We start from the raw sequence: 25,951 nt of genomic DNA, 5'->3' as shown, positions 1-25,951 counted from the left end.
ACATGGCAAAGCGTGGCGCCGACGGGCAGAAGACTCGGGACGACACCTCTGACAATGAGGAGGAGGACGTGAGCTGCCGCGTGGTAGAGGAATGGGGATTGGGAGCATGATGCTGATAGCAGCCGGGCGTGCGCACCGAGGCCCTCAAGCCTATCGAGGGCCGGCAGTGAGTCCAAGATCGAGATGTGGAGGGCGCTAACCGCAGGATCCGCAGTATTCCCAAGCGGAAAGGGGTTGCGCCGTCGCCCTTCGCGCTCGGCGGGAGTGGTGGAACCAACGGCCCGAGCTCGAGCTCAGCGCCTGCTCCCGCGGCAGCGCCTCCTCTCCCAGCAGCGTCTGGAGGGTTTGGAGGCTTCAGCTTCGGAAAGCCTACTGGCCCCACACCAATCACGACTGCTCCATCCACAACTACCCCGTCGAGTTTCTCGTTTGGTTCCACAGACAAGCCCAAAGAGAAGGAGGACGACGCGATGGACGGCAGCTCCAAGTCCGCGTTTGGCGGGTTCAGCTTCGGCAAGGCTGCCGCGCCAGCTGAGAAGGCGGCGGACAGAGCGGCTGCTGCCAAGCCCGCGTTTAATGGGTTCAACTTTGGCAAGGCGGCGGCTCCCGCATCGGTCGCGGCACCCACTCCCTCATTCGGCACCGCGGTTTCGGCAAGTGCCAAGGAGCCCGCGCCGCCCGCGCAGCGGGTATCGAGCGGCATCGTCCCGTCACAATCAGCGCCGCCTGATGATGGCGAGGTTGCGTACTACACCGCGCTGCGTGGACTGAATGCGGCGTTCTTGAGCTTCGTTTCCAAGAGCATCACCAGCAACGAGTTTATCAACCTCAGCGTCGTGCTGCCTGACCTCGTGCGGCAATACGAAGGGTACCTCGCCGAGTCGAGTGCCAAGGCGGGGTGGAAGCCCGCACCAGCGGCCGCGCCGTGCGCTCCAGCGGCAGTGGCTGCAAAGATCGCCGAGAAGGTGGAGAACGGGAAGGCTGTCGAGAAGGAGAAGGAGAAGGCACCCGCATTCTCCTTTGCTGCCCCGAAGAAGAGCTCGGACGCAGTGAACGCTGCAGTCGCCGCCGTCCTAGCCGAGAAGGATGAGCCAGAGAAGAAGAAGGAGGAGCCGAAGAAGGACAAGGGGTTCTCGTTTGGTTCCGCCAAGCCGGCTGGCCTCTTTGCGTTCGCGCCGTCGGCTCCTCTTGTTCCGACCACGCCTGACAGCAAGACGTTCAACCCGTCGGAGAAGCTCGGCAAGTTTGGCGCCGACGGCACCACGCCACAGCTCCCGTTCGGCATGGCTTCGACGCCGAGCAAGGGTCCGAGCACCGGGTTTAGCTTTGGCAGTGCCGAGAAGAAGGACTCGGCGGACCAGGCGTCGTCGAGCCCGGCCTTCTCGTTTGGCTCGGGACCTGCGGTGGCCAAGCCGGCAGACAAGCCCGCGTTCTCGTTTGGCTCTGCTTCCAGCGCCAAACCGGCTGACAAGTCGTTCTCATTCGGGTCCTCGGCCTCTGGGTTCACTTTTGGCGGCTCGCAGGACAAGGACAAAGCGGAAGCTGTCAAGCCAGCTGACAAGCCAGGCTTTTCCTTCGGATCCTCGTCATCGACACCCAAGCCGTTTACGTTTGGCTCGAGCGCGCCCAGCTTCTCCTTTGGCAGCACGTCCTCAACTCCTCCAGCAACCACCACCCCAACATCCACCACCCCGGCTCCGTCTACAACCCCCGCCACCGAGACTCCCGCAGGAGAGGAGACGAAGAATCTCGCCGATGCCGAGGGCGCGGGCGAAGAGAATGAGACGACCGTGTATGAGCAGCGCGGAAAACTGTACGACCTCCAAGGAGGGAAGAACACCGTTGTCGGTTTAGGGCAGCTCAAGCTCAAGCGTGCCGAGGACGGCAAGCGTCGTCTCCTGATGCGCGCGGATGGGAGCGGGACTGTCGTGCTCAACATGGCACTGCACGCTGCCTTCAAGGCCACTGCGGAGGGGAAGCATGTTCGGTTCATTGGCTTTGACTTGGCTGGCAAGATGAAGCCTTTCGCGCTCCTGGTCAAGACGCCCGACTTTGCCAAGTCGCTCGTTGAGGCCCTGACGAAGGAGGTTGCAGCGCTCAAGGAGTCATAGATATTGTATTATGGATGGGTGTGTGTTAGAGCAGGGCCGCTGTCCGGTAGAATGTCTGGATCGCCACCTTTGGACAGGTTCCAAGGATGTTCTTGCCGTACACGACCACGCCTCACCGACTTGCGTCATAATCTTGTCAGCATGGCAACATGTCAGTTTGAGTGGGCACATCATTGACACCTGAATCAACAACGCCACCTACGGCTTCGATTCCCAGCTCCAGCTCCGTCATCGTCATGGCTCTGCTCATACTCTCTATTGTCCATGCCCACTCGGCGTGCGTATCTCTTCCCGGTTGGCTCGCATGTATGGCTTAGCCCCAACCCAACCCAACCTTTGTCTCCGTTGTTGGGACCTTCAACCTTACGTTGCGGCACTAGGTCACATGTCATGAACATTCATCACGGCCTGGTATTAGAGACGACAGTGGTTCCGAGGTCCCATCCTCTGACCCTCCAGCCTCCAATAATCAAGAGGCACCCTCATTGGTTCCTACTGGACGCTCAGTCTGGCTGGCTTGAGCTGTGGAAGAAGACGATACTCTGTATTGGTCCATCCTGCTGCACAGAACCGGGGAATTATGCGCGATCTACGTCGTCCCCGCATCCCACCCTTTGGATGTTAATGCCCCTTCTCACCTTGGCACATGCCTTTTTGTCCATTTGCACCATGCTTTGTACAGCTGTCTAATTGTCTAATTTGCTCATGTGTAATAGGACATTGACTATTAAAAAGCTGGTCACATGAACTCTGTCTTGTAAACTCCAGAGGGTAATCAGGACTGACGGCAATTGAATGGAAAGGCTTAATGAGAATAAAAGTTGAGGGATGACCTGATACACCCTGATACACCCTGGTATACCCTGTATTTTGCTCTCCACTTCCAACAAAAGCAGGGCCAGAATGACGTCGTTGATACGAGAGACAGTTCCCCATGCCTCTCTTTTCCCTGTCCCGCACGACCCACCAGTCACCTCCTGGCATGCGCAAGTCTGTGACTGCGGTAAAAAGGGATGTGGGATGCAAACCGAAAGTAGACTGACATGCCGCGAGTTAGTTGAAACGTTGTCGAGAGCGGCAAGGCGGCAACGCGGTGCGGATGAGGATGCGGAGGCAAGGTAGAAAGGTGACGGCATGGCTTTGGTTTCTACCTTAGAGCCTCTTTTCTCACCCACCCAAATTGACTTTTTCCGGCGGCACTCGGTTGTTCGCTCCGCTTCTCGCCCGCCCTCAGCCCCCCCACCCCCCCCTTTGGTTGGGTTCCCACTGAAGTAGACGAGCGGGCCGAGCGCGAAGTACCTTTACTAGTAAGCTAATTAGAGAGCAAAAGGGAAGGTCTCGCGTCCAACGACGACGACGATCGACGTTGGTACAGTGGGCCGATCACACACACACCCAACTGACTCATTCACTGTACTCAAACCCAACCCCCACCACCACTCCCACCACCCCACCATCACCCCACAATCAACCCCTGTCACTCTCTCTCTCCCTCTCCTCCCTCTCTCTCCCCCTCTCACACTCTCTCTCCTCCACTTCTGGCTCATCCTCATCCTCCTAGCTTCCATCTATTCTCTCTTCCTCCCTCTCACTCCCTTTCCCCAATCTACACCTCCGACCTCACCTTCTTCTCAACTTCCCTGGTTCCTCACGCACATCTCCTCCCTCCCCCCCCCCCTCTCCCCTCACCCTCTCCGGACATTCACCCCGACTTCGACGCAACCCCGAACGAATCAACCCCTCACCCCACCGCACCGCCCTATTGACCATCCCCTTCACCGCCTTCCTTGACTACCTAACCCCGGCCACACCTCATCGCCCACGGCACATCCCCCGAGGCTGCTTCGCCATCATGCATGTCGCAGCGCTCCTCGGGGCGGTCGTCGCCCTCCCTTACGCCTCTGCGACCATCTTCATCCCAAAGTGGTCCAGCTGCCTTGGCTCTTACCAGCCGGTAGCACCGCAGGAATACCAGCTGCAGGTCCAGGATGTGCTGGTAACCATCGTACCAGGACACCAGGCTGCGCGCCAGAACCTCGTCGGCAACCAAGATGATGTCTTGCGCATCGACGTTCTTGGCAGTACAGCCACCAACCTCCGGGGGTACAATGAAACAAGTGGGAAACTATGTACGTTAACATCGACGCCGATGGAGAGGAGGCGCAGGGCAGGACGGCAGTACGAGACGAGAACTCTCCCCAGGACGGGCGGATTGGAACGAGACGCGGCTGACCCCAGCGACCCTCTTCACGACCACAACAGAGGCCGGGATCATGCAATACACGTCCATGTCCTATGTCTGTAACTCATTGTGGCCTGCGAACGCGTCGGCACCCAACGATGGCCCTAACAACTACTGCCCCATTGACATCGGCTTTCCGACGGGCGGCTACGGCCTCAACGTCTCGGTCCCCCTCTACAACGTCCACGCCCTCGCGACTTTACATACGGAGATCCACGTAGTGGACGCGAGTGATCCTGCGCTCTCTATTCTTTGCCTCGATGTCCGTGTCGTGCCGTACGAGGAGAACTCGTGGCCGTACCAGGTCTTCCTATGGGTGCCTGCCGCCATCGCCATTGCGTATTGGATCGTCACCTGGGCCGCGCGTTTCGCTGCGGGATGGGTGATCGGGCTCGACCGGAACGACCAGGCGCAGCGCGAAGCACACATGCTCAAGTGGGGAACGATGCTTATTTCTGGTCTAAGTGGCGAGCGTCTGGGAGCCAGTGCTGCCCTTCTCCGCTTCGGTGAGTGCTGTTTGGTCTTGTCGTCACGCTCTCTACTGATCTCGTACAGTTACCCCTAGCCTGCGCGACATCATCCACCACATCCAGTTTGTCACCATGCTTGGCATGATCAGAGTCAACTGGCCAGGCTTCTTTTACCCAATTGTCACGCGGAGTGCGTGGGCTAATCTAGTCTGGAACGTCACCATCGTTTCGGATGAACATCCCTCTGTTTACCCCACCAACTGGTCTGCACCCGACAACATGAAGAGTCACATCACCGACCCGCAGCATGCACTATACCTGAACGAATCCGCCAAACCCCGACTGTTGGACCTCGACAGGACTCGCGATGGCATGCTGTCGTGGGCGCGCATGGTCGGCCTGCGCCCGCAGGACCTCTTTGGCACCTGCCTCACGCTGTTCCTCATGCTGGCTGCCGTCATCGTCGTATTCAGCCTGCTCATGTGGCTCATCCACTGGCTCACTGAGGCGTTTGGCCCAGAGCCCACCAAGCTGGTGACAACACGCAGCAAGCACATTCCGCGTCACAGCTCCGGCGGCATGAGCGCGGCCACCATGAGCAACAAGGAATGGAATCAATCGGCCGACTTTACGACGCAGCCTGTCGGCGTGCCCTTACGCCAGAACGCGCAGGCCAAGGCGGCCGTGCCATCGCGCTGGCACCGAACCCGCAAGCGTTTCATGCCGCGCGGTGAGGCTGGCGCATTCCACTTCTCGGCGCTGTATGGCAACCTCCTCCGCCTCATAATCACGTTCCACTTCCCCGTCACAGCCTTCTCCATTTTCCAACTCACCCTCAAGACCGCTTCCGTCGTCTCAAAGGTGTTCGCGGCCCTCGCGTTCGCGTTCATCTCCGTCCTCATCCCGACATTTATCCTGTTCAAGATCTCGCGCACCCCCACCGGCAAACTCTACGAAGCAGCACGAACATTGCTCGCGCTTGGCACTGTGTACAACGTCTACGAACCCGAGAAACAGCTGTATAGAACACTCCCCTTGTTCGGCAGTCTTGCCAGTGGCATCGTTATTGGCGCTGGGCAGAAGAGCGGACTCGCGCAGACCATCGTCCTCATCGTTGTCGAGCTCGCGTCTTTCATTACGACGACATTCTGGAGCCCGTGGGGCCAGGGTGCGAGCATGGGCTCATATGTCTTTTTCGTCTCCGTTGTGCGCATTGCGTCGATTGTCCTGACCATGGTCATGTCCAAGGAGGTGAGTTTAAATTGGTTTGCAATAGCTCACACCAGGTCAACGCCGGGGGAACCCCAGGCCAGTGGATCACCTACGTCATCCTCCTCCTCCAGGCTGTCGTGTTCATCTTCCTCTTTCTCATGGTCTTGACGAAGATTGTCGAAGGACTGATTCGTCTCTTTGGCCGCTCGCCATTCGACGAGTCCAACCACCCTATCGACGGCGGAATCTTCGCGGCCATTATGGACCTCGACTGCCTCAACGGTGTCCGTGGCGGCAAGGCCGCGGCTCGTCGCCGCAGGAAGCGCGACTCGCGGCTACTCCAGCAGAATGTCTCCGTTGTCGGCTCTCTCACGACCCAGATGATGCTCGACCGCCACTCCCAGGGTGTCGAACGCATGAGCTACCCACTGCTCGACTCGGACCATGGCCACGGCCGCCGTGGCTCGTACTTCCCAGTCAGCAACCCGGCCGTGTCGCCTGTCAACGAGTTTGGAGGTCGACGTTCGGTGTCAGACCAGGGCAGCATGCTCACGTTATCCGACGAGAACCGCGTACCCGAGTCGTGGGCGCCCATGAACTATTACGGTAACGCTCAACCGCTGGGGTCCCCGAGCGCTGGGACGACGCCGCTGGGCTCTCCACGCCTGTCTGGCGGCCTCTTTAACGCTGGTGCGCCGTCGATACGTGTCACGAAGTCGGACGACCAGCACTATGTGCCAAGGCATACCCGCGCATACTCGTCGTCTGCCATAATGGAGGAGCTGTCGTCGCCAAGTATGCAGCCGACAGCCTCGCCACCTATGCGCTCGTCGTCGACATCCCCTGGCATAGGACCCGGTGTGATGCCGGCGCCAGTGTACCCGCCGACGGCTGGTGCTCGTCACGACCGCACTGGCGGCAGACCACCTCCGTTAACCATACCTCGCCGCCGGTCGCTCAACAACATTTCGATCGAGGCGGAGGAGCAGGACCGCGCCAACGGCCACAAGAGACGCTCTTGGTCCAGCGGCAACTGGTTCGCCAAGTCGAACAGCGGGGTCAACATCGGGGAAGACTCTGGCTCGGACGACGAGCCTGGCCCGCCCCGCGCTGCTCGGCGTCGCTCACGTCCCGTTCAGGGAGACTTGTTGGAGGAAGCGTATCAGCAGCCCGCACCGTCGCGTGGATGGAAGGCGCTGTTCAGTCGAAAGGGCCGGACGATGGACGAACAGGAGCGAACGGAGAATTCGGTGCGCAAGGCCGCAGCAATGAACGTCTCTGGCGCGATTCTTGCGGGTGTCGACGCCCCGCCTCCACCTCCGGGACCATCGACGTTCAAAGTTCAGCGCAAGGGCAAGGGCATCAACATGGCCGTCAAGCGCATGCCTCCCACGCGTCCACCGCGTCCTGACAGCGGCGAGATGACCTTGACGCCCCTGCTGACCGCACCCCCGCCCAGCTTCAAGGTGCGGCGCAAGGGCGACGGGTCTGACCGTTTACCAACACCTAGTGGCTCGAGCATGTCGCACCTCATAAAGGAGGAGGACGAGGAGTGTATCGCGAGCGGCCCTCCCTCCTCGTACCACGAGGCGCGGCAACATCAGCGCCGGAGCGTCACGTCGTTCGGCTCGAGCGAGTTGCTGCACGACGGCGGCGTGCCAAGTAACGGCCGGCGGATAAGCCAGGGTCCCTCACCAGCCTCCACGCCTGTGCCAGGCGTAAGCCAAGACGGTCTTGGCTACTCTGCGGCTCTGTTTGTCCCTCTCAACGACCGGAGTTGAATGGACTGAACGGACTCTTTGTCCCAATCAAAATGGCGTGCATATAATATTAAGCGCTCCGAATCTGCACCACACTCCTTGCATTGTATCGTACCTGTGCCGCATATGCATCATGTTGACTCATTGTTTGAGGGTTTGCGTCGTGTCTGGCTCGAGTACGTTACATTGTTGAATAACGAGGTTTATAACGAGAACCTTCCCAATGACTGCGGGATCAAATGATGAAATGTGCAAAGTAGTGGAGATTTCGACTCACTTGCTGCAAGGTAAGCTCAGTCTGGGTGGCTGGCCCCGCACTGATGCTGATAGAGCAGTTCAACATTACTCCATCGCAGCCAACAATCATGTCCGACGAGCTCGACTTCACAAACCAGAAAGAGGACAAGACCATCACGGTCGCCCTCAACCCCGAGGCTGAGGCTCGCTTTGAGCGCATCACCCGCAGCCTCGCCGAGGTCACCTCTGCCAACATCATCCGCCAGGTCCTTGCAGATGGCGAGACTCCCCGCCTCTACTGGGGCACTGCGACTACTGGCCGGCGTGAGCTACTGCTTCTCGACTACAACTGACAACAGCCCACATCGCGTACTGTGTGCCATTGATCAAGATTGCCGACTTCCTGAGCGCGGGCGTCCACGTCAAGATCCTCCTGGCCGGTGTGTAACACGGCGTAAGCTTAACTGACGGCAGACATTCACGCCTTCCTCGATGCCAACAAGTCGACGATGGAGGTCCTCAAGTACCGTGTCAAGTACTACTCGTACCTGCTGCACGCGGTGCTCACGACGCTCGGCGTGCCGACTGACAAGCTCGAGTTTGTCACGGGCTCGTCGTACCAGCTAAAGCCCGATTACACCCTCGACGTGTACCGCTTCAACTCGTTGACGACAGTCAAGCAGGCTGAGCACGCCGGTGCCGACGTTGTCAAGGCCTCGACCTCGCCGCAGATGTGCTCGCTCCTCTACCCCGGCCTGCAGTGCCTCGACGAGCAGTACCTCGACGTGCACATCCAGTTCGGCGGTGTTGACCAGCGCAAGATCTTCATGTTTGCCTCCCACTACCTCCCCAAGCTCGGCTACGCCAAGCGTGCCCACCTCATGAACGGCATGGTGCCAGGCCTGAGCGGCGGCAAGATGTCGGCGTCGGACCCCAAGTCCAAGATCGACTTCCTCGACTCGGCCGCCGACGTCAAGGCCAAGATCAAGGCGGCTGTGTGCGAGCCTGGTGTTGTCGAGGGCAACGGCATCCTCGCCTTCCTCAAGACCGTGCTCATCCCCGCGCAGGTGATGCGCGACGAGCAAGCCGTCGCCAGAGGCGAGAAGCGCTATGTCGGCGAGCTATCGTTTGCCTCGCCCACCTCGCCCATCGGGACCGTCTTTACCATTGCGCGCCCCGAGAAGTTTGGGGGCGACCTCCACTTCGCCTCTTACCAGGCCCTTGAGGACGAGTACGCTGCCGAGAAGCTCCACCCCGGCGACCTCAAGTCGGGCGTTACCGCCGCGCTCATCCTCCTCCTCGCCCCGATCCGCAAGGTCTATGAAGCGTCGCCCGACTGGCAGGAGATGGACCGCCTCGGCTACCCCAAGGTCGTCTCGGAGGCCGACCGCATCAAGGCGGAGAAGAACGCCGCCAAGGCTGCCAAGAAGGCCAAGGGTGGCGCGAATCGGCCGCCTACTGAGGAGGAGCGCGCCGCCCTCAGGAAGGCCAAAGAGGAGAGACAGACCAAGGAGCAGGCCGCAAAACATGCCGCCGCCTTGGACCCAACTGCTGGACCAAGCGCAGCTGTGAGTAACCCCCGCAAGAAGAAGTAGGCGTTGCGTAGGATTTGGGAGCTGGCGTAAATGGATGTGATCCTGGTGCACAGACTAACCCAAAGGTCCTTAACACGGACATGCCCAAGCTGAAGCTCCTGTCCAAGGGCAAGGTTAGGGACATCTATGCGCTCCCCGACGTAGCGGACGCGGACAAGCTCCTCTTTGTGGCGACGGATCGGATCAGCGCCTTCGACGTGATCATGGAGAACGGCATCCCGCAGAAGGGCGCGACCCTCACCCAGCTGAGCATGTTCTGGTTCCACAAGCTCAAGAACATCATCCCCAATCACGTTCTCACGCCGTGCATCGAGGGCGCGTCCCCAGCGTGTCTGCAGGGAGCCACGACTGCGTGGGAGGAGTTCCCGGCCTCCCTGGCCGAGTACCGCGCACAGCTCGAGGGGCGGTCGATGATCGTGCGCAAGTGCGAGGTTGTCAAGATCGAGGCCATCGTGCGCGGCTACATCACCGGCTCGGCATGGGGCGAGTACCAGAAGAGCCAGACGGTGCACGGTATCCCCATGCCGGCAGGGCTAGTCGAGAGCCAGAAGCTCCCCAAGGCCATCTTCACGCCGAGCACCAAGGCCGACCTGGGCGACCACGACGAGAACATCCACCCCGACAAGGCGAAGGAGATCTGCGGTGCCGAGGTGGCCGCTGAGATTGAGCGTACGGCGCTCCAGCTTTACAGTGAGCCGAGGCGTGAGGGGGTGTGCAGGATCCGAGCGGGAAATGAGGCCCTCCAGAGGAGCCTGCGCTAAGCTTGGACCCGCGTTTCACTACGAGTTTGTGCTGTGCTTACATCAGACACTGCGGCCGAGTACGCCCTCGAACGTGGCCTCATCCTTGCCGACACCAAGTTTGAGTTCGGCCTTCTCGACACGCCGAACGGCAGGCAGCTCATCCTCATCGATGAGGCACTCACCCCCGACTCGTCACGCTACTGGTCGGCGGCCGCTTACCAGGAGGGCAAGCCTCAGGACTCGTTTGACAAGCAGTACCTCCGCGACTGGCTGATCAAGGGCGGGCTCAAGGCCAAGGAGGGTGTCGCGCTGCCGGAGGATGTGGTGGCCGAGACCAAGTCCAAGTACGAGGAGGCGCGTGACCGTGTCATGGGCCTCGGCAAGTTTGCCGCGTGAGGCCAGCAGCAAGCAACCTTTGTAAATAAAGCCTCTATAGATCCATGATACAACTACATGTACAGGTCGTCCTCGCGCAGCCCCAGTGAATACCCAACGCCCAAGTGAAAATGTCTAGAAGCCTACTGCGGTACCCCCTCCCACTCGTACACAGCATACGCGTTTGTCTTGCCCCGCAGTCCGCGCCGCTTCTCTTTATCTTCTGGTTTGGTCTTGATGCGCTGCCACCACCGGCGGCGGGTTGTGTCGCGCCTGGTGACGGGCGCTTGGCCAGGCGTATCGGCCCACGCGGCTAGTTCGAATGCACGCGCACGCTGCTCGCTATCCTGAGCCTCGCTAAGGGCGCGTTCACGGCTGGTGCGTTGGCGGTACCGCAGCCATCCCGAGATCTGGACTTAGCGCTGTGCAAACCGAGCCAGCACCGCGATCATCGCGAGCACGAGGGGCGCAAAAGTGAGACTCACCTTGACGAACAGCAACAACGCACACACGCCGAGCACGATGATACCCCCCGCGAGAGCTACGCGCACAATGGAGCTCGAGGTATACGTGTAGCCCTCGCCTACGTTTGTCGCCGTCTCCATCTGTGCCGTTCTTGGTCGGGTTGCATCTTGTGAGGGAGAGTTGGCAAGCGCGTGGTAGAGTAGGGAGCCCGAGATAGGAGGAGTAGGAGAAGAGGTTGCACTCATGGCGTTGATGGGCTTTGTTTATGCTACCTCTTGCTCATAGTTGTTATGCTGGATCGCATTAATGTCAATGTGGCTCTAGGTGGGACTGGGTGGCAACTCGTTGATCGTTGAGTGATTGCCGAATCCGCCACATTGTAATTCCCATCCACGTGGCAACTCCGAGCCACCCACTGCCACTGCCCGCTAAGCCCCACTGGATTGCCGCCCAACTCGATTCCGAACGACGAGCATCAACGACCACTACGGCCACACCACTCACCATGCTCCGCCAAGCAGCTCGCCCTCTCGCTCGCGCCGCGCGTCCTGTTCAGGTCCGCTACGGGAGCACGCCGCACTACAATCAGCCGTCGGGCTACGTTTTCTCCGAGGAGGTGAGGAGCGCGCGTTGACGGAGGCGAGGAGATACAGGAGGGGCAGGGGGAGGGGAAACAGGAGGGCGACGGTGGAGGAGGGATGGGATTTGATGGGGTTGGAGGAAGGGAGGCGGGGTGTGGGCGGTGGATGCTGCTCGGCTTCGGGACGGACACGACGGTCGCGCACGACTACCCCGCGGGACTGCACGACACGCGAGCCTCAACGCGCGCCAGACCTCCTGCGCATTCCAACGTCCTCTTCGGTCTCCGTCTCGCGGGACCTCTGCGTCGCCCGCTGCTCCGAGCACCATCCCACCATCTCCTCACTCGCCACCCAACCCACCAATCATCCCACGCGCATTCCACCGCGCATCACTGCACTCCGCCTCCTGTCTTTATCCTGTCTTTCCCTCTTCAGGCCCGTTGCACACATCTTACGCGACCAACGCGACTGCGCCGCTTGAGAAGCTGACACCAGATCGGTCCCGGCCAGAAACGTGTCCGTGAGAGCTGGGAGTGAGTTGGATTCCTGTTTGGTCCTCATGTCGAGGCGGTCTACAGACCTCTCCAAGATACGGCGCGCTGACCCCAGGACCATCTTCTACACCGGCTTCTTTGGCGGCCTCGCGCTCGCCGCTGCGATCATCGTGTACAAGCCCGACACCTCGTGCGTTCGCCCTGCTGTTGTGTATGCCTGCTGACCACTCATCCCGATCTGCGCGTTGTCTCTGTTCTGTTACTCCATCACTCCGCTGCACCCTCTGCTCACCTCTCAATTGCATACCTCTGCCCAATCCCTCCCGCCCATCACACGCTCGCTCGCTTCGACTCACGCACCCGCCATGGGCCCCCTTCTTCCACCCGCTCCATCTACTCTCCCACAACAGTATCCAGGCATGGGCGCTGCAGGAAGCCAAGCAGCGCATGGAGGCGCGCGGCGAGCCTACCAAGTACACGTCGCCTTCTCAGTAAATTGAATTCCCATGGATTCGTAGAGTGTAGCAGGGCTCCATGTGGGGCCTGAGGGAGTGACTCGTCGGTTCTTTGCTCGTTGGTTCTGATTCTCATTGTGCGACTACTCGCTGGTGAGTGGGTCCACGGATCAACTCGGCGCAGAAGGAGCTCGTAGCTGCTCTGGGCGTTACTGGCGCAGCTCGCGACCCAGACCACGGAGCAGAAGCGGATGAGTGCCGCCAACCGCTCATTGGGGTCATCCACCACGCTGCCGTCGCAGCTTCTGGGGCGCGCCAAGACTGCGGCGCGGTAGACAAATTATGCCCATGCAGGCGGTCGTCGCGGCGCCTGCCTGTCCTGGAACTAGTGGCAGAAAGGGCAGCCGTGCGGCGCAGCGGGAAGGCAGCCTAAGACGCTAGCCGCAAAGGGAGAGACGTCTGGTCCGTGGACATCGACCATTAGCCTGAGCCCAGGTCATCCGCTCATCGATCCCTTCAGACCGCCTAGAATCCGTCAGCTTCGTGCACCTACTCCTTATATCTGACACACGTACACCTGCGAAGCTCGTATGTTGATCCTCTGAAAACACATGTGCACTCTGCATGAATATACCTAACCACAGAATATAAAGGCTCGCCTCTCATACTACTAGATCACGATAGCGGGCTCGTCATACTGATAGGCCCAGCTCTCGCGGGGCAAATTGCGATACCCGTCACCATACCCCGCATCCTCTGGGAGGTCGCGCCTCATCATCCAAAAGTGCTGGTTCTCATTCTTGTGATCGCACAAGTTCATCCACACCTTGTCCCTGTAGAGGTATCGCCACCATGCGCCATTCGGCACATCGATACACCCATCTCCGTTGCCATCTGCCCCAGTCCAGCGGATGATGAATGTACGTTCGTCCTTGTCATTCGCATAAGTCGGCGTCCAGAGTTGGTGGACGTTGACAGTGGCGTCGTGGCACTCTGCGAGCACGGGCCGACTCTGGTATGACCAAGCACCATTGGGAATTTCGAGGCACTTGTCGTATTCGAGAAAGTAGATGCGCGTAAGGGGACCTTCGTATTGGTATCCTATTGCGCCGGCGTTACTGCAGTCACTGAGGACGAGCTCGGCGCCAATGAAGTTGCCCTCTGGTTCGAGGCAGGCTCCGAAGCCAGCGGTTGCGAGAAGATAGGTGCCCCGGGGCTGGAGTTAGTGATGGAGGAGAGGAGGACGAACGTGGTGCCAAGCGGCTAAAGCCGTGGTGGAGAGAAGAAGTAGAAGGAGGTAGATCATGTTGTCGATGGAGGCGAGTAGGGAGGCGATGAAGCGGTGAAGCGATGCAGGTTATATCAATTCTGCAGTGATGTGGGCGGAGGTGCTTGGTGCGTGTCTGGGGTGTCTCGAGGGTGGACCCAAGTGCCACGAACCCTTCAATGTCCTTGCCACCTGCCACACAAGCGGAAAATGCAGCCGACTGAGGACAGTTCCAGGTTGGCTACCCCTCGGGTTCGACGTCAATGGTACACTATGTGCAACACGAGAAGTCACAAGAACATTGTTTCGAAATCTGGCACAGCGTTAAACCTTACCAGTACCATTGCTGAGGTGTCGCCGTGACGCTGCTACAGTACATACCCTGCTGGCCCACCCCATTCCGTCCGACATCCTCGCCGTACCGCCGTGGTGGCGACCGTGTCATGCACGACATGAGGCCTCCCAAGGCACCCAAGGCCACCCAAGGCCACCCAAATAAAGCCGTGACTTTGCGGTTCTCGTCCTCGGAATCCCGATCCTGGATATTTTCGCACTTCATCTCCCAAAACCCCCCAAAATCGTCTCTCCAAACCACTTGCGTCGCGACAGTCACTGTACGCCGCTAAAACCCGTGTCCTCCAATACTCATTCTGACACTTCCAGGCGTATTCTACGCCTCATAGGGTCGACTTTAAGTATGGGCACACTTGTCAAAGCTCACATTTTTTTCAATGTGGCGCCGCCGCCGACCCCCTCTCCAAGCAGGTCTGTTAGAGAGGTCCGAAAAAGATTGTTCTCTTTTGCTTGGTTTGACGCTTCCAAAAGGCTCGACGGGGTCTAAACCCCCTATTCTGACCTTTTGTGCTCTCTTGAAGGTTCGCCGTTGTCGAGGTTTTGGATATCGACCACTCTCACGATCCATGCTGTCAGACACTGTCGCCGCTACAAACGATGCGTTACCACCTTTACTACGACGTCCCATGCAGTCCTAGCCGGTTTCACATGAGCCTGTTTCTATCCTAACTGGGTTCCAACCATGGACCATCACCTTTCCTCGCCTGTAACGAACATCTCGGCTCAATGGGATCCTCACCTCAGCTCGTCAGCCACTCTCGGGCCTGTGGCACCCGTTCCGTGTGCGACACATGGCTAACTGCCTGGAAGGTGCAATCCCACAGGTCCCAAGTTTGAAACGCATATTGCCAAGTACTTGTGGTAACCAACATGCCGCGAGTGGGGCCAAGGTTGGTACGAACCAACGTTTCACCCCAAAACCGTTGCCCACCTCCACACCCTTCTTCTGCTGTTGCTCAAAACATTTTCCAACCAACAACCAACACTAGTGGTGAAACGGTATCATGGACGCTTGCCATGCGTTCGGCGGGGGTTCGACTCCCTCCTAGTGTACAAGAGATTGCAGGAGCGATCCTGTAGTTGTTTTTCTGTCAGGGACTATGGGGCGAGAGGTGGCGTTTCTCACCAAAATAGCGTCATGCAATCAAGGTTCTCAGGCCACACAGCTTCAGTGGCAACGTAAGCCGCAGGCGCCAGGTAAAGGTATGCGTGACGCGCTCGACGTGCGGAAACTCGCCTTGGCAACCTGGCAACCTGGCAGTTGGGAGTAAGTTATTGTATGGAGCTGGATAAACAACGCTGGGCGTAGGATAGAGACATGGCCTTCTTCCACGCCCTCGCTTTGCACATTCTCGCGAGAAAGAGGCACGGGCTGGAGGATCATGGTAGAACCCCTTGTTCGGAACAACTCAGCCAGTGTGCGCTCCGCCGGAAGCTTGCCCAGCTAGAAGTTGCATCTTGCTCTAAAGCGGTGCGTGCTCACGCATTTAGTAGTCGTCTTGTCCTCATCCCAGCACCCGCGGCCCACTTGGTGTCTGGATCGTCGCGGAGAGCATTGGCCCACCCGTCGCGAACTCGACCCGTGTATCCAACATGCCGGCGGCCGAGAGCGACGCCTTGACCTCCTGCGCGCGAGGGTGGTGGACCTCGAGCTTCTGGAGCCGGTATCCCTTGTCCTCAAGACCTGCGGCGGGGTGGGGCTTGCTCTGCCATTCGATGAGGGAGGGCATCGTTCCGTCGGCCTTCAGCTGCCCGTCAGGTGCGATGGTGATGAGCCACCGCAACGTGCCGCGCGACATCTGCTCAATCTCGCCGGGTTTGATTGCGCTCTTCTCAAGCGCATCCGCGAGGTTGGAAGTACGGCACACCCAGTGGTGCAGACGCGGCTCGGGCCCGACCGTGTCCATCCCGAACCAGCGTGGGTGGTCGGGCACTGGTGCATCGGGGTTGATCGCGATCACCTCGAGATAGAAGTCGGGCCCGAGGGAGAGGAGTGCGTTGTGGGTTCCCTGCCGGTCATGCTGCCCGCCTCGCCGTGGCGAGAGCGAGACACCGAGTCGCTCCTCGACCCAAGCGACGCCGGCGTCAAGGGTGGCGGCCGTGATGACAAGGTGGTCGGGCTCTGTGTGGGGCATGGCGCAGTTGGAGAGTGTGAGATATGTACAGGTCAAGAGATTGGCCGAAGTGGGCCGGGTATTACTCCCGTGGAAGTGGAGGTTCATTGCGGACCAATGTTGCTCCGATTGTTTGGTTCTCTTTAAGTCACGTCAGAGTCCCGAGGTCCATCGACGGCTGGGTAGAAGCTTGTGATCCTGTGGGTCTTCAATTATGACAAAAGAACCCTGCTTCTCCCACTACTGTGTCTGCATGCAGTTGAAACGCCCCACCATGGAAAACTACCTTCCTTGACAAGGCGTGGGTACGCAAGTAGGCAATAGGCGGCTTGGATGCTGAGCTCTTCCTCTTGGCGTCCCAACTCGGGGTTTGTCGCTTTGTATACAAGTTAATTTGGTCTTCGAGTCTGTAAGTTGCCAGTGTTACACCTTCGGTCATCGTGCCCAGCACTTGACTACTGCTACAGTATAAAGCACTACGGCCTATTCATGAGTTAGAGGAAGTAGAGGAAGGGCCCCAGGTGGCAGGGGTGTCCTTGGTGGGCTCCGGGCCGCGGAGACTGCGGACTACCACTTGAGTCTCTGTTGGCATATGTCTTGAAGTGCTCGCAGGTGCCCCGGTTTTCGTCAAGTGGCTGGAGTGCGCATATACATGTGCCCACCCGATGTTTGTGTTCACTGATGATCGGCTGCAAGGCCTAGGGCTCCCCTTCCTCCACAACATCATCCCCCACCACGCAGAGGTCCGGCTTCTTCTGGATCAATGTCATTTACGGTCCTTGATGAGACAACTATTTGTATGACTGGAATGGATAACTGAATCTTCCTCAGAAGAGCTTATGTCGCTTCTGGAACACGCGGCGAGAGTGCGCGCTACTTGTACGAGTTGACGATGATTGCGCAATTTGTCCGTCAAGTTCGGGGTTGCGCGTTGGAAAGTTGCCGATCGGCCGATCAGATAAGACAGGTTCGACAACAGGTGTTGAGCATCCAGACGCCCATTGTTGTTACACGGGCTCTACTTTACGCCGTTTCGCCAGTCTTGGTTCCGCAAGAGGATGTCATACAAAGCTCGGCAGTGACACTCGTCAACGAGTTTCCGTCTGGCGCCTGGTGTACAGGAAACACCTGACTCATCGAGGCACAGCTTGACGTAGACGAGGTTCGTCCAGTGGTCCGACAGAGACATCGACAAACACGGCTCGCTCCGCGTTGGAAGCGTCAACGACCTCGAAATAGCTTGAGTTGATCGTCCTATGATTGTGATGGAGCGACGAACTGGTCACCTGGAAGTTGCCGAAGGTGTCGGCATCTTGATTCGATAACATGTGACAGTCGTCCTATCTGGCGATCCCAACTGCAAGTGACTCTGGCACCTGTTTTCACAGGGGATGTGCGATGTGCAGTTGAACAAACGGTTATCATCCATGCCCCCAGTTCTGAAGGCAAGAGGCGGTCGGCACGTTGCTAGTTGATGATGCTCGACTGGACGAGGATGGACCGGTTCTAGAAGTGCTAGGGATGGAGCGACACACACATTGGCAACGTCTTAAGCTGGGTTGGGAAGAGCTCGATTGGGATGAGTCTTGTAATACTTAATGCAAGTGCCCAAGCTGACATATACTCCCACGATCAGCACTCCACAGTCGCCGCGTTCCCGGGCCGAGTAAACAAGCACACAAGTAATCTGATACCAGTGGAGCGACCACTGTGCGATCGGCAACACATAACAGCTCCTTGAATACAATCAATCTGATACAGGTGGAGCGTCGTCCTGATTGACAGAATTTGGCCTCGTGTGTGATGTCTCATATCGGAAGGCGTCTGACGTTTCGTAGTTCTGGGAATACGTTTTCGCGAGGGCCTACTGGGCCTGGGGACGCGGGTCTCCGCCGGAACACATTTTCACGTTTTGCCCCTTGTCCGGAAGCCGGAGGCGCCCGGGGCTGCAGTCCCCGGTATACCCCTAGTGTGGGTGCCCCGAGATCGACACGGGGTCCGGAAATGAACGGGCGTTCGGACGTCTTCTCCTGCTGTTCGAATAAATGATCATCTCCTTCTGTCAACCCCGGATGTTTGGAGTCAGAAAGTGGTGCGTAAATCTGAGAAGCGCGGGGAAGCCTGGTGAAGAGGTCCAAACAGGGGGTGAGCTTACCGCGAAACGCATCCTACCACAACGCCCTCTCCTTCAACACCCGTCATGTGAGCCTCATTCCCCTAAACCTGTAAACTATTACTCGCAATGGTGAGATGGAGCGCGCGTGAGCATCTCCAGTACGATCGACATTCCTCGGCAACATCCCCATTCGGTCACTTGAAACCGTTAATCACTGGTGCTATCACCCCCTGCCGCGGAAATGTGCCGGAGACGGCCAGGAACGGATGTCACTCCCCGAGGCGTTTCCTCTTGCTGGGGTTGCCATGAATATGCAAAAGTGTTATTAAAAGCTGTTGCAGCTGCTCGAGGTGGCGACTGCGTTCCTTCACTCTCTCACTCATCTCCACCAAGACTACTGCCGCTGGAACGACTGTCACCAACGACTCGGTCGCAACCCCACGCCACACCGGCAGATCTGGACGATCATGACTGGCCCAGTGGCTGAACCCAAGCCTCTCGCAACCCCCATCTCCGTACCTATCGCTGAACCCATGTCCGAGTCTGTGCGGTGAGTCCCTTCCCGAAACAGAGCTGAGCCCAGCCTCAACGCACTCGAGGACATGCACCTCGCCCTCCTGAACCCGGGCCACGACCACCTCATCACGGCCCACCTCGCACGCGTACACGCGACAGGCCGCCGCTCCAAGGTCCTGGACGTTGGGATTGTGCGTTCAACCCCACTGCCACTCTGATATTCAGGGTACCGGCACATGGGCAATCCTGCTGGCGCGTCACCACCCGTATGCCGACGTTGTTGGGATCGAGTGGGTCCGGTCTTTGAATCAGCTGACGGTAGTATCTCGTGGGCTGCGTTTCAGTCGCCCGTCGAGCTCCCGCATGAAAATCTCGACTTTTACACTGTCGGTGAGTAAATCTGAGGATTGTGCTGAGGGGAGACGTCACACAACCCCTCCCGTGGCCCGATAACACTTTCGGTGAGTTACAAAAGGTAAAACTGACAAGCCAAGACCTCATCCACGTCAAATCCATGGTCATGGATATCCCGCATTACCCGCAGCTCGTGCAGCGCCTCTCGCGCGTCCTTAGGCCCGGAGGCGTGCTCATCCTCGTCGAGAGCGAGCTGTCCTACGTACGTCTCCAAACGCCAGCGCTTACAGCAGGTCTCGGCGCGTGGCCCCCCGTCCGACAGCGTCGGTATCTGGTCGGAAGCGCTACGGCGCGCTCTCGCAGCGAAGAACAGTGCGCTGAATGTACTTGGCTGCGGCTGACAGTAGCCGACGCCGACATTCCGCGCCGCCTCGACAGGGCCATCGCTGCTACGGGTATGTTGTGAGTCTCCTGCTAGAGATGTGAGCTGAACGAAGCTGCCCCCAGTTCTACTTCCAGGAGATCGGCTGCCCCGTCGGCGGGTACATGACCGGTGGTAAGTTCCCGATGGCTACGTCCCCGAGGGCGTCAGTGCTGATCGATCCGCAGAGTCAATAGATGTGCAGGGGATGGCGTCACACAGCTTATCACAGGCTCCAAAGCTCTCCAAAAGGCTGGTGCCATCCAGGCCACCGTTGTTCGCGCGTCCTTGTGGCGTATCGTCTCCTCTCGTCTCGACGACGGGCCGGAGCGCCAGCAACTCGAGGCCACACTCGACGCGTGCGCTAACGAGGTGAGCTCTCGGCATTGGTTCCAGCTTACGCAGCTCTGTTCACCTACGTCACGCTATCTCCAACGCCTCTTCGCTGTGTACGCGTACAAGCGCTCGTCTTGGTCCGACCACTTCCTTCAATAGGCTCCGATATATTAGTATTCTCCCCTACGCTTCTTCGTTTCTTCGCACATCCCTAACAATGGTTAGCGGCCGACTTACATCCAGAGGACCGCTGTTATACTGCACATGCATTGCTCGCCTCCTGCGAGCGGAGAGGTGAACGTGAGTAGTGGTACAATGTGTGCGCCTAGCGACGCTCAATGAGGCCCTCCTTGTCAGCCTCAGGCGCCCAGTACACAATGGCCCGACCAGGGTACGGGGCGCGGCTGGAGGGCACGTCGACGACGAGAGCGAGCATTGTGTAATGCCCCGCGGCGTTCTTGACGTAGTCGGCACGCACCTCGCCCATCTTGTAGGTGCCAGGAGGCGGAGGAGCGGGTGAAGCTGAGCGCACACTCTTGACACCCGGGCGGAAGTTGAAGCTCTGCGTCAAGCGGCCGAGGAAGCCTGGGCCCTGCTGTGCCTCCGCCGCCGCCTTCTCGCGTTCGGCCTTGGCCTCGGCTGCCGCTGTCTCGACCTCCTCCTTCGTCAGTGGCCGCTCCTCTCCGTCCGGGTCCGACACGAGTCCGACAAACGTGCCGGCCGTGCGCAGGCTGTCTGTCGCCGAGCCTACCCAGCGCTTAGCCCACGAGAGCGGTTCGGGCTCGTCCCGCCCGCGCCCGTGCGCCCAGAAGTTGATGATCAGATGCTCGCGACCGGAAACAGGGTGACGCACGACGCGATGCTTAATCGGCGCGGTCCCACGGGTTGGCGCCGAGGAGGCTGGAGAATGCGTAAAGGCTACGGGTGGGAGGAGGTGACGGTCGAGCTGATGTCAGCTGGCGCTGGGGTCTTTGAGAGCTGAAAATGCGATACCTACGGCGTTAGAGTCGCGGATCATGTCGATGCACTCCGCGTACAGCACGCTTGGCGAGTTCTTAGCGAAGAGCTCGGTGCTGAGTGCGATGGCTAGCACAACAAACAGCCCCGCACCCGCTACCACGATGAAGAGGTTTCCCGACTGGCGAAACATACGTCCGGCTGTCGTCAGATGGGCTTGCTGTGTGACTCACCCTTGCCTGCAATCCCAAGATCGCGCCAAGCCGTCCAAGTCTTGTTGCGTGCTGCAGTGCCCGCGCCGAGCGGGAAGGGCCCTGCGTAATCGCGCGTGGCGCTCTCGGCGGCACCGCGCCGCCGAGCCTCAGCTGTGAGTCGGTCGAGCATCTCGGCTGTGCTCTCCCTGCTCTCCCCCCGGCCGGGGTGGTGATCAGGGCGCGCGAACGAGCGGGCCGAGATGGACAGGACGCGGACCTGCTGGGCGGGGAAGGAGGAAACACGAGGGAGGGAGAGGGGGACGAAGACGACTCGTTGGCCGAGGCCCGCGCACAGGGGCGCGATACGGAGTGCTGATCGCATGCTGATGAGTGGAGAGTGATAAAGAGGAAGAGCAGAGTAGTGCGGTTATGATTCTACTTCTTGACGCCGGTATGGGCATGACCGAGGATAAATCTGATTCCGTTAATGCACGTCCCTTTTAAAGTCGATAATGAACATGAGATTAATGACGTCGGTTAAGTGAGCCAAAGGACACGGGCCCATGACCGGGTTATCTCTTGTTGTTTGTGTTCTCATTTCATTTTTCCCACGTTCTCAACTCGGTTCAACAATATAACTACATCCCAGGCCATGTCAACACGCTCCATATCCAGAACACCCTCCATGGCCAGTCTACCCGGAACACCGTACAGCTTCGGTAGTGAGGAAGGGACCAACGCCAAGCTCCAGCACCTCGCGACGCAGTTCGTCACGCACACGGTGACTAGCCGTGCTCAACTCAAGGCACTGGGCGAGGAGGTCTCACAGATATTCAAGTGGCAGGAGGAGGTGGCTGTGCTCGCGCGCGCTGAGGAAGCTAGGTGAGTATTGGTTTGGAAGGCTGGCGAGGCTCCGGTGCTATCGTGGAAGAGGGTAGAGGAAGGTGAACAAGATCGACGGGGACGCCGAGCGGCGGAGCAGCAACGGTGGGGAGAGCTGGCTTAAGCTTCCGCAGCTAACGTCAGGCGCCAGAACCGCGTGCGTGCGCTCGCCGGGCAAGAACTCGTCCCCGTTACCCTCCGCGACCAACCACCCCAACTTCCTGTAAGGTCGCAGGCATTTCTGACAGCTGACACCAGGCGATCTCCTCTCTAGCAGCGTTGGAGAAGATGTCCGATTCCGACTTGGCGAACTGGTACGCGTACTACTCTTCCACGGCACCACCAACCGTCGCGCGTGACGCGCTCATTGCCGCCCTCGCCACGGAGGTTGGCCTCTCGCAACTCCCCCCTCCATCGTATGCGCAAGCGACGAGTGCGCCTTCCCAGATCGCTGCCAAGCGGACCTCCTCGTTATCCCCTTCCCCAGTCTTTCTCAAGTGGACCGCGGTGCTCTGCGTATTGGTCGCCATTCTCGCGCTCAGCGTCATTAATCGGGACAACGGCGCGCTCCAGAGCATACTCCAGCAGATTGTCCAGATCATCGGGCAGTACCTTCTCAAGACCAGCCTCTTCGTACAGAACGCCAGCATTAAGCTGATTGCGGGTGCTGAGGCGTGGGGTTCGGCGCTGCAGGCGACACGCATCGGCACTGTGCGTATCGACAAGCCCACATTGGGCTCGATCAAGGCCTTCGTGGGCCGCTGAATGTACGAGTGTACAGGCCGCTGAATATACATAGAATCATAGATGTAGCCGGTCAGAGTCCAGTTCCTGTATGCATAGGTCCTAAGAGTCCACAGAAGCGGACGTGGAGGGCGGCATGGCAAGAAGTGGGGACGGCGCCGAAATAGGGCTTGCAGCCATGTTGGAGTCTTGGAGGCGCGATTTGGTCCCGTTGCCACGTCCCTGTCCACATCGCGCGCTCAACCACCTGATCGCGACCTCGCTACAATCAAGCATCATCAACAACACCACACCACCAACATGTCCGAGAGCGTCAAGGAGCTTGCCGAGATCCCCCAGTCCTTCATCAGGGAGGGCGTGCACGTGAGTGACATCCTGTGCTGATGCGCCGCGTGTACAGAGCGGGGGCGTGACCGTCTTCCTCCACTTTGATTTTGGCTGACCCCAGTTCATGAACCGCTGCACCAAGCCTTCGAAGACCGGTGCGTGTGCGCGTGGGATACATCCGCTATCCAAGGCGGGCGTGACGATTTTCAACAAGACGATTTCAGTAGGGCTGACGCCAGAGTACATCCAGCTGTGCCGCGCCGTCGGGGTCGGGTTCTTGGTCATGGGGTTCATCGGATACTTTGTCAAGGTGAGTGCTGCAGGTTGGTGTATGGGTCAGTGGGGTTTAGCGTGAAGATATGGGAAAGAGTGACAAAGAGGAGGGATAGGGACAGCTTGGTGGAGTGGGATGGACACAATCGCGCGTTGCGTCGAGCAGTGGACTTTTCGCGCGTCGACCTGCGCGATAGTCAGTTACGCAGGTCGAGTGGAAGGGAGGAGATGGAGCCAATTCGAGACGCAGAGGAGCTTCATCAATGGCAGGGCATCAGACGCTCGCGCGAGATCAAGTGGAGGAGAGGAGGCGGCGCAGCTTGTCGCTTGACCAACAAACCCCCCTGTTCAACCACTGACGCCAGCTCATCCACATCCCCATCAACAACATTCTTGTGTAAGCTCGCAGTTCTCGATTTGGATGTCACTGACGCACAGCGGCGGAGCATAGATACGGTCTTTACAGAGGATGGATTTGTATATCTGAGTACTCGGGCCCTGGAGTCAGCCACGCGTCACGATGCCAGCGTGAGCAGCTGCGATTCGAGCAGCGACTGGCGCGCAAAGGGACACTGATGTTAGCGGCTAGTTGCGGAGCAGCGCCGCTCTTGATGGAGTCGGTGGAAGGCACGTTCGTGGGATGGGAAATGCGTCTCACTTGCCGCTTCGGATGGCGACATTGGGCGAGCGACCTGGCGACAGGTGATATCCTGCGACATCCATGACAATACACCATATGTCACGTGCATGCCATCGCAGGTCGTTGCGTGGAGCGGGACCGTGTGGGTGTCCTATGCCAAACATCCCACCTCCAGAGATGGGATCAAGCATAGCCCACTGCGTTGGACTTACCCAGAAACGCGTCCCCTGCCCAGACTCCAGCTCAGGACCCCCCTCTCAGCACCCCACACCCACGGCAGTTGTTTAACTAACACGATACATTGCATTGATGCTACACAGCGCGCTTACCGCGGGGTTTTTAGAGTCCTGTTAACAACCTTTAAAGCAATCTAGCCGTCTACCATCCGACGTCGCCGCCGTCCCATCGCTCGATGATGAGGCCGGTCTGCCCACGTGGCTTGGTGATGATCCAGCGCTCAAGTTCGTACGTCTCGTATGCGCCCCGAGCCTGTTTCATGGCGTCAATGTGCTTGGGCCCCGAAATGGCGTTGACGGCGTGCTTGCGTGACTGCCAGATGCAAGTGGCGAGGTTGAAGCCCATCTCGTCCGGCACACCGTACCAGTACATAACGAGGCCGCCGTTCATGACTGCCTCAGCATGAGCGGCGCGGTCCGCAGCGTATAGCGACAAGCTGGAAGATTCAGGGCGGCGGCGTGACCGGAAGACAACAGCGTACCACTCGCGCTCGACTTGCTCGGGAAGGGCGAGGTCGTGCCAGTTGAACGCGTCGGGATAGTCTCTCGCAGCGTACTTGCCGTCACGAGGCCGGAAGTAGTGGAGCGCCTGGTGGAGGAATAGTGAGGCGGGGTCAATGTCGGGAAGACGGGTATCGAACTCGGTACTATGCTCCGAGACATGTTCGTGCGCCCGGGGCAGCCGCGAGAGTAGGGGTGGCAGGTACAAGATCGGGTCGGAGTGTGGGATACCCGATGTGATGGGTGGCGGCGGTTGGTGGTGCGCCTGGAAGACAGGTGCTGCGAGGGCTGTGGCGCTCACTCGACGCCCGGCTACGGCGGGGAGGGAGGGAGTGGGAGGTGGGGTGAGGTCGTTGAGGTTTGGTAGGGCTTTAGGGGATGCATCGCGCCCGCGGCCCGTTGGAACGCTCTGTTCCGCCCGGCCTCTGTGTCTGGCAGGCGTAGAGGAGTAGACTGTGGCCTTGGAGGGGATGTCGATGGTCTTGGGGTGAGTGAGCGAGCGCTTGCGCTCAAGGTGGAGCGCGTGCCTGTGTGGCGACGGGATAGTGAGGGTTGCCATGAGGAGCAGGTTAGATGTGGGGCGATGGGGGACAGAACAAGGTCTTATATGCAGATGAATATAGCATGTAGTTGCTGTAGTGCATAGCATCTCAGGAGGAACCTGTCGTTGCGGAGTGATCAAACATGGCGCAATAGACAGCCTCGGTTGCGCTGTATCCACGGGTCACAGTGTATGGCATGAGACATTGGGAGGCATACGACAATTAGGGACAGAAGCGTGGAACAACGAGGGATTAGATTAAGAGCCACAGCATATCAGCATTGCTCACATGCTCATGACATGGCGATGATGATGATGTTAGGTTGTTTGGTGGTAGCGTGCGTGAGGACCAGGACGATGCTGCTATGGTCATCCATGGCGTGCCACTCTACCTTATTGTCAATGCAATTGCTTAGTCACCGTGGGAAACCTTGGGGA

The 25,951-nt window shown here is 58.9% G+C and overlaps 12 protein-coding genes across 12 annotated transcripts; 7 read left to right on the top strand and 5 right to left on the bottom strand.

The window, feature by feature from the left end:
- Positions 1-2: 2 nt before the first annotated feature.
- Positions 3-2,111, top strand: CcaverHIS019_0300390 (uncharacterized protein; the record flags this gene model as incomplete). Its single annotated transcript, XM_060598441.1, has 3 exons — positions 3-68; positions 123-166; positions 206-2,111. The coding sequence occupies 3 exons, from the start codon at positions 3-5 to the stop codon at positions 2,109-2,111; spliced, it is 2,016 nt and encodes a 671-aa protein (XP_060455235.1).
- Positions 2,112-3,963: 1,852 nt separating this feature from the next.
- On the top strand, positions 3,964-7,816 carry CcaverHIS019_0300380 (uncharacterized protein; the record flags this gene model as incomplete). Its single annotated transcript, XM_060598440.1, has 4 exons — positions 3,964-4,240; positions 4,350-4,859; positions 4,909-6,074; positions 6,110-7,816. 4 exons carry the CDS (start codon positions 3,964-3,966, stop codon positions 7,814-7,816), a joined length of 3,660 nt encoding a protein of 1,219 aa, XP_060455234.1.
- A 344-nt stretch (positions 7,817-8,160) lies between these two features.
- On the top strand, positions 8,161-10,766 carry CcaverHIS019_0300370 (uncharacterized protein; the record flags this gene model as incomplete). The annotated part of the gene is made up of 5 exons (XM_060598439.1): positions 8,161-8,356; positions 8,392-8,472; positions 8,507-9,600; positions 9,693-10,317; positions 10,435-10,766. 5 exons carry the CDS (start codon positions 8,161-8,163, stop codon positions 10,764-10,766), a joined length of 2,328 nt encoding a protein of 775 aa, XP_060455233.1.
- Positions 10,767-10,888: 122 nt separating this feature from the next.
- CcaverHIS019_0300360 (uncharacterized protein) lies at positions 10,889-11,350 on the bottom strand (the record flags this gene model as incomplete). The annotated part of the gene is made up of 2 exons (XM_060598438.1): positions 10,889-11,155; positions 11,231-11,350. 2 exons carry the CDS (start codon positions 11,348-11,350, stop codon positions 10,889-10,891), a joined length of 387 nt encoding a protein of 128 aa, XP_060455232.1.
- A 365-nt stretch (positions 11,351-11,715) lies between these two features.
- CcaverHIS019_0300350 (uncharacterized protein) lies at positions 11,716-12,780 on the top strand (the record flags this gene model as incomplete). Its single annotated transcript, XM_060598437.1, has 4 exons — positions 11,716-11,826; positions 12,287-12,324; positions 12,401-12,475; positions 12,696-12,780. The coding sequence occupies 4 exons, from the start codon at positions 11,716-11,718 to the stop codon at positions 12,778-12,780; spliced, it is 309 nt and encodes a 102-aa protein (XP_060455231.1).
- A 630-nt stretch (positions 12,781-13,410) lies between these two features.
- CcaverHIS019_0300340 (uncharacterized protein) lies at positions 13,411-14,046 on the bottom strand (the record flags this gene model as incomplete). The annotated part of the gene is made up of 2 exons (XM_060598436.1): positions 13,411-13,956; positions 13,990-14,046. 2 exons carry the CDS (start codon positions 14,044-14,046, stop codon positions 13,411-13,413), a joined length of 603 nt encoding a protein of 200 aa, XP_060455230.1.
- A 1,820-nt stretch (positions 14,047-15,866) lies between these two features.
- On the bottom strand, positions 15,867-16,496 carry CcaverHIS019_0300330 (uncharacterized protein; the record flags this gene model as incomplete). The annotated part of the gene is made up of 1 exon (XM_060598435.1): positions 15,867-16,496. The coding sequence occupies one exon, from the start codon at positions 16,494-16,496 to the stop codon at positions 15,867-15,869; it is 630 nt and encodes a 209-aa protein (XP_060455229.1).
- A 2,562-nt stretch (positions 16,497-19,058) lies between these two features.
- CcaverHIS019_0300320 (uncharacterized protein) lies at positions 19,059-20,377 on the top strand (the record flags this gene model as incomplete). Its single annotated transcript, XM_060598434.1, has 10 exons — positions 19,059-19,141; positions 19,175-19,298; positions 19,333-19,397; positions 19,430-19,497; positions 19,602-19,723; positions 19,755-19,833; positions 19,869-19,923; positions 19,959-20,017; positions 20,115-20,254; positions 20,288-20,377. The coding sequence occupies 10 exons, from the start codon at positions 19,059-19,061 to the stop codon at positions 20,375-20,377; spliced, it is 885 nt and encodes a 294-aa protein (XP_060455228.1).
- Positions 20,378-20,543: 166 nt separating this feature from the next.
- CcaverHIS019_0300310 (uncharacterized protein) lies at positions 20,544-21,751 on the bottom strand (the record flags this gene model as incomplete). Its single annotated transcript, XM_060598432.1, has 3 exons — positions 20,544-21,164; positions 21,216-21,376; positions 21,409-21,751. 3 exons carry the CDS (start codon positions 21,749-21,751, stop codon positions 20,544-20,546), a joined length of 1,125 nt encoding a protein of 374 aa, XP_060455227.1.
- Positions 21,752-22,054: 303 nt separating this feature from the next.
- CcaverHIS019_0300300 (uncharacterized protein) lies at positions 22,055-23,016 on the top strand (the record flags this gene model as incomplete). Its single annotated transcript, XM_060598431.1, has 3 exons — positions 22,055-22,251; positions 22,396-22,474; positions 22,510-23,016. 3 exons carry the CDS (start codon positions 22,055-22,057, stop codon positions 23,014-23,016), a joined length of 783 nt encoding a protein of 260 aa, XP_060455226.1.
- A 279-nt stretch (positions 23,017-23,295) lies between these two features.
- Positions 23,296-24,046, top strand: CcaverHIS019_0300290 (uncharacterized protein; the record flags this gene model as incomplete). The annotated part of the gene is made up of 5 exons (XM_060598430.1): positions 23,296-23,358; positions 23,444-23,477; positions 23,562-23,632; positions 23,961-23,992; positions 24,034-24,046. The coding sequence occupies 5 exons, from the start codon at positions 23,296-23,298 to the stop codon at positions 24,044-24,046; spliced, it is 213 nt and encodes a 70-aa protein (XP_060455225.1).
- Positions 24,047-24,613: 567 nt separating this feature from the next.
- On the bottom strand, positions 24,614-25,531 carry CcaverHIS019_0300280 (uncharacterized protein; the record flags this gene model as incomplete). Its single annotated transcript, XM_060598429.1, has 1 exon — positions 24,614-25,531. The coding sequence occupies one exon, from the start codon at positions 25,529-25,531 to the stop codon at positions 24,614-24,616; it is 918 nt and encodes a 305-aa protein (XP_060455224.1).
- Positions 25,532-25,951: the final 420 nt, after the last annotated feature.

The sequence above is a fragment of the Cutaneotrichosporon cavernicola genome (genome assembly GCF_030864355.1).
Source record: "Cutaneotrichosporon cavernicola HIS019 DNA, chromosome: 3".
Taxonomy (NCBI): Eukaryota; Fungi; Basidiomycota; class Tremellomycetes; order Trichosporonales; family Trichosporonaceae; genus Cutaneotrichosporon; species Cutaneotrichosporon cavernicola.
This window is presented reverse-complemented; position numbering and strand designations above follow the sequence as displayed.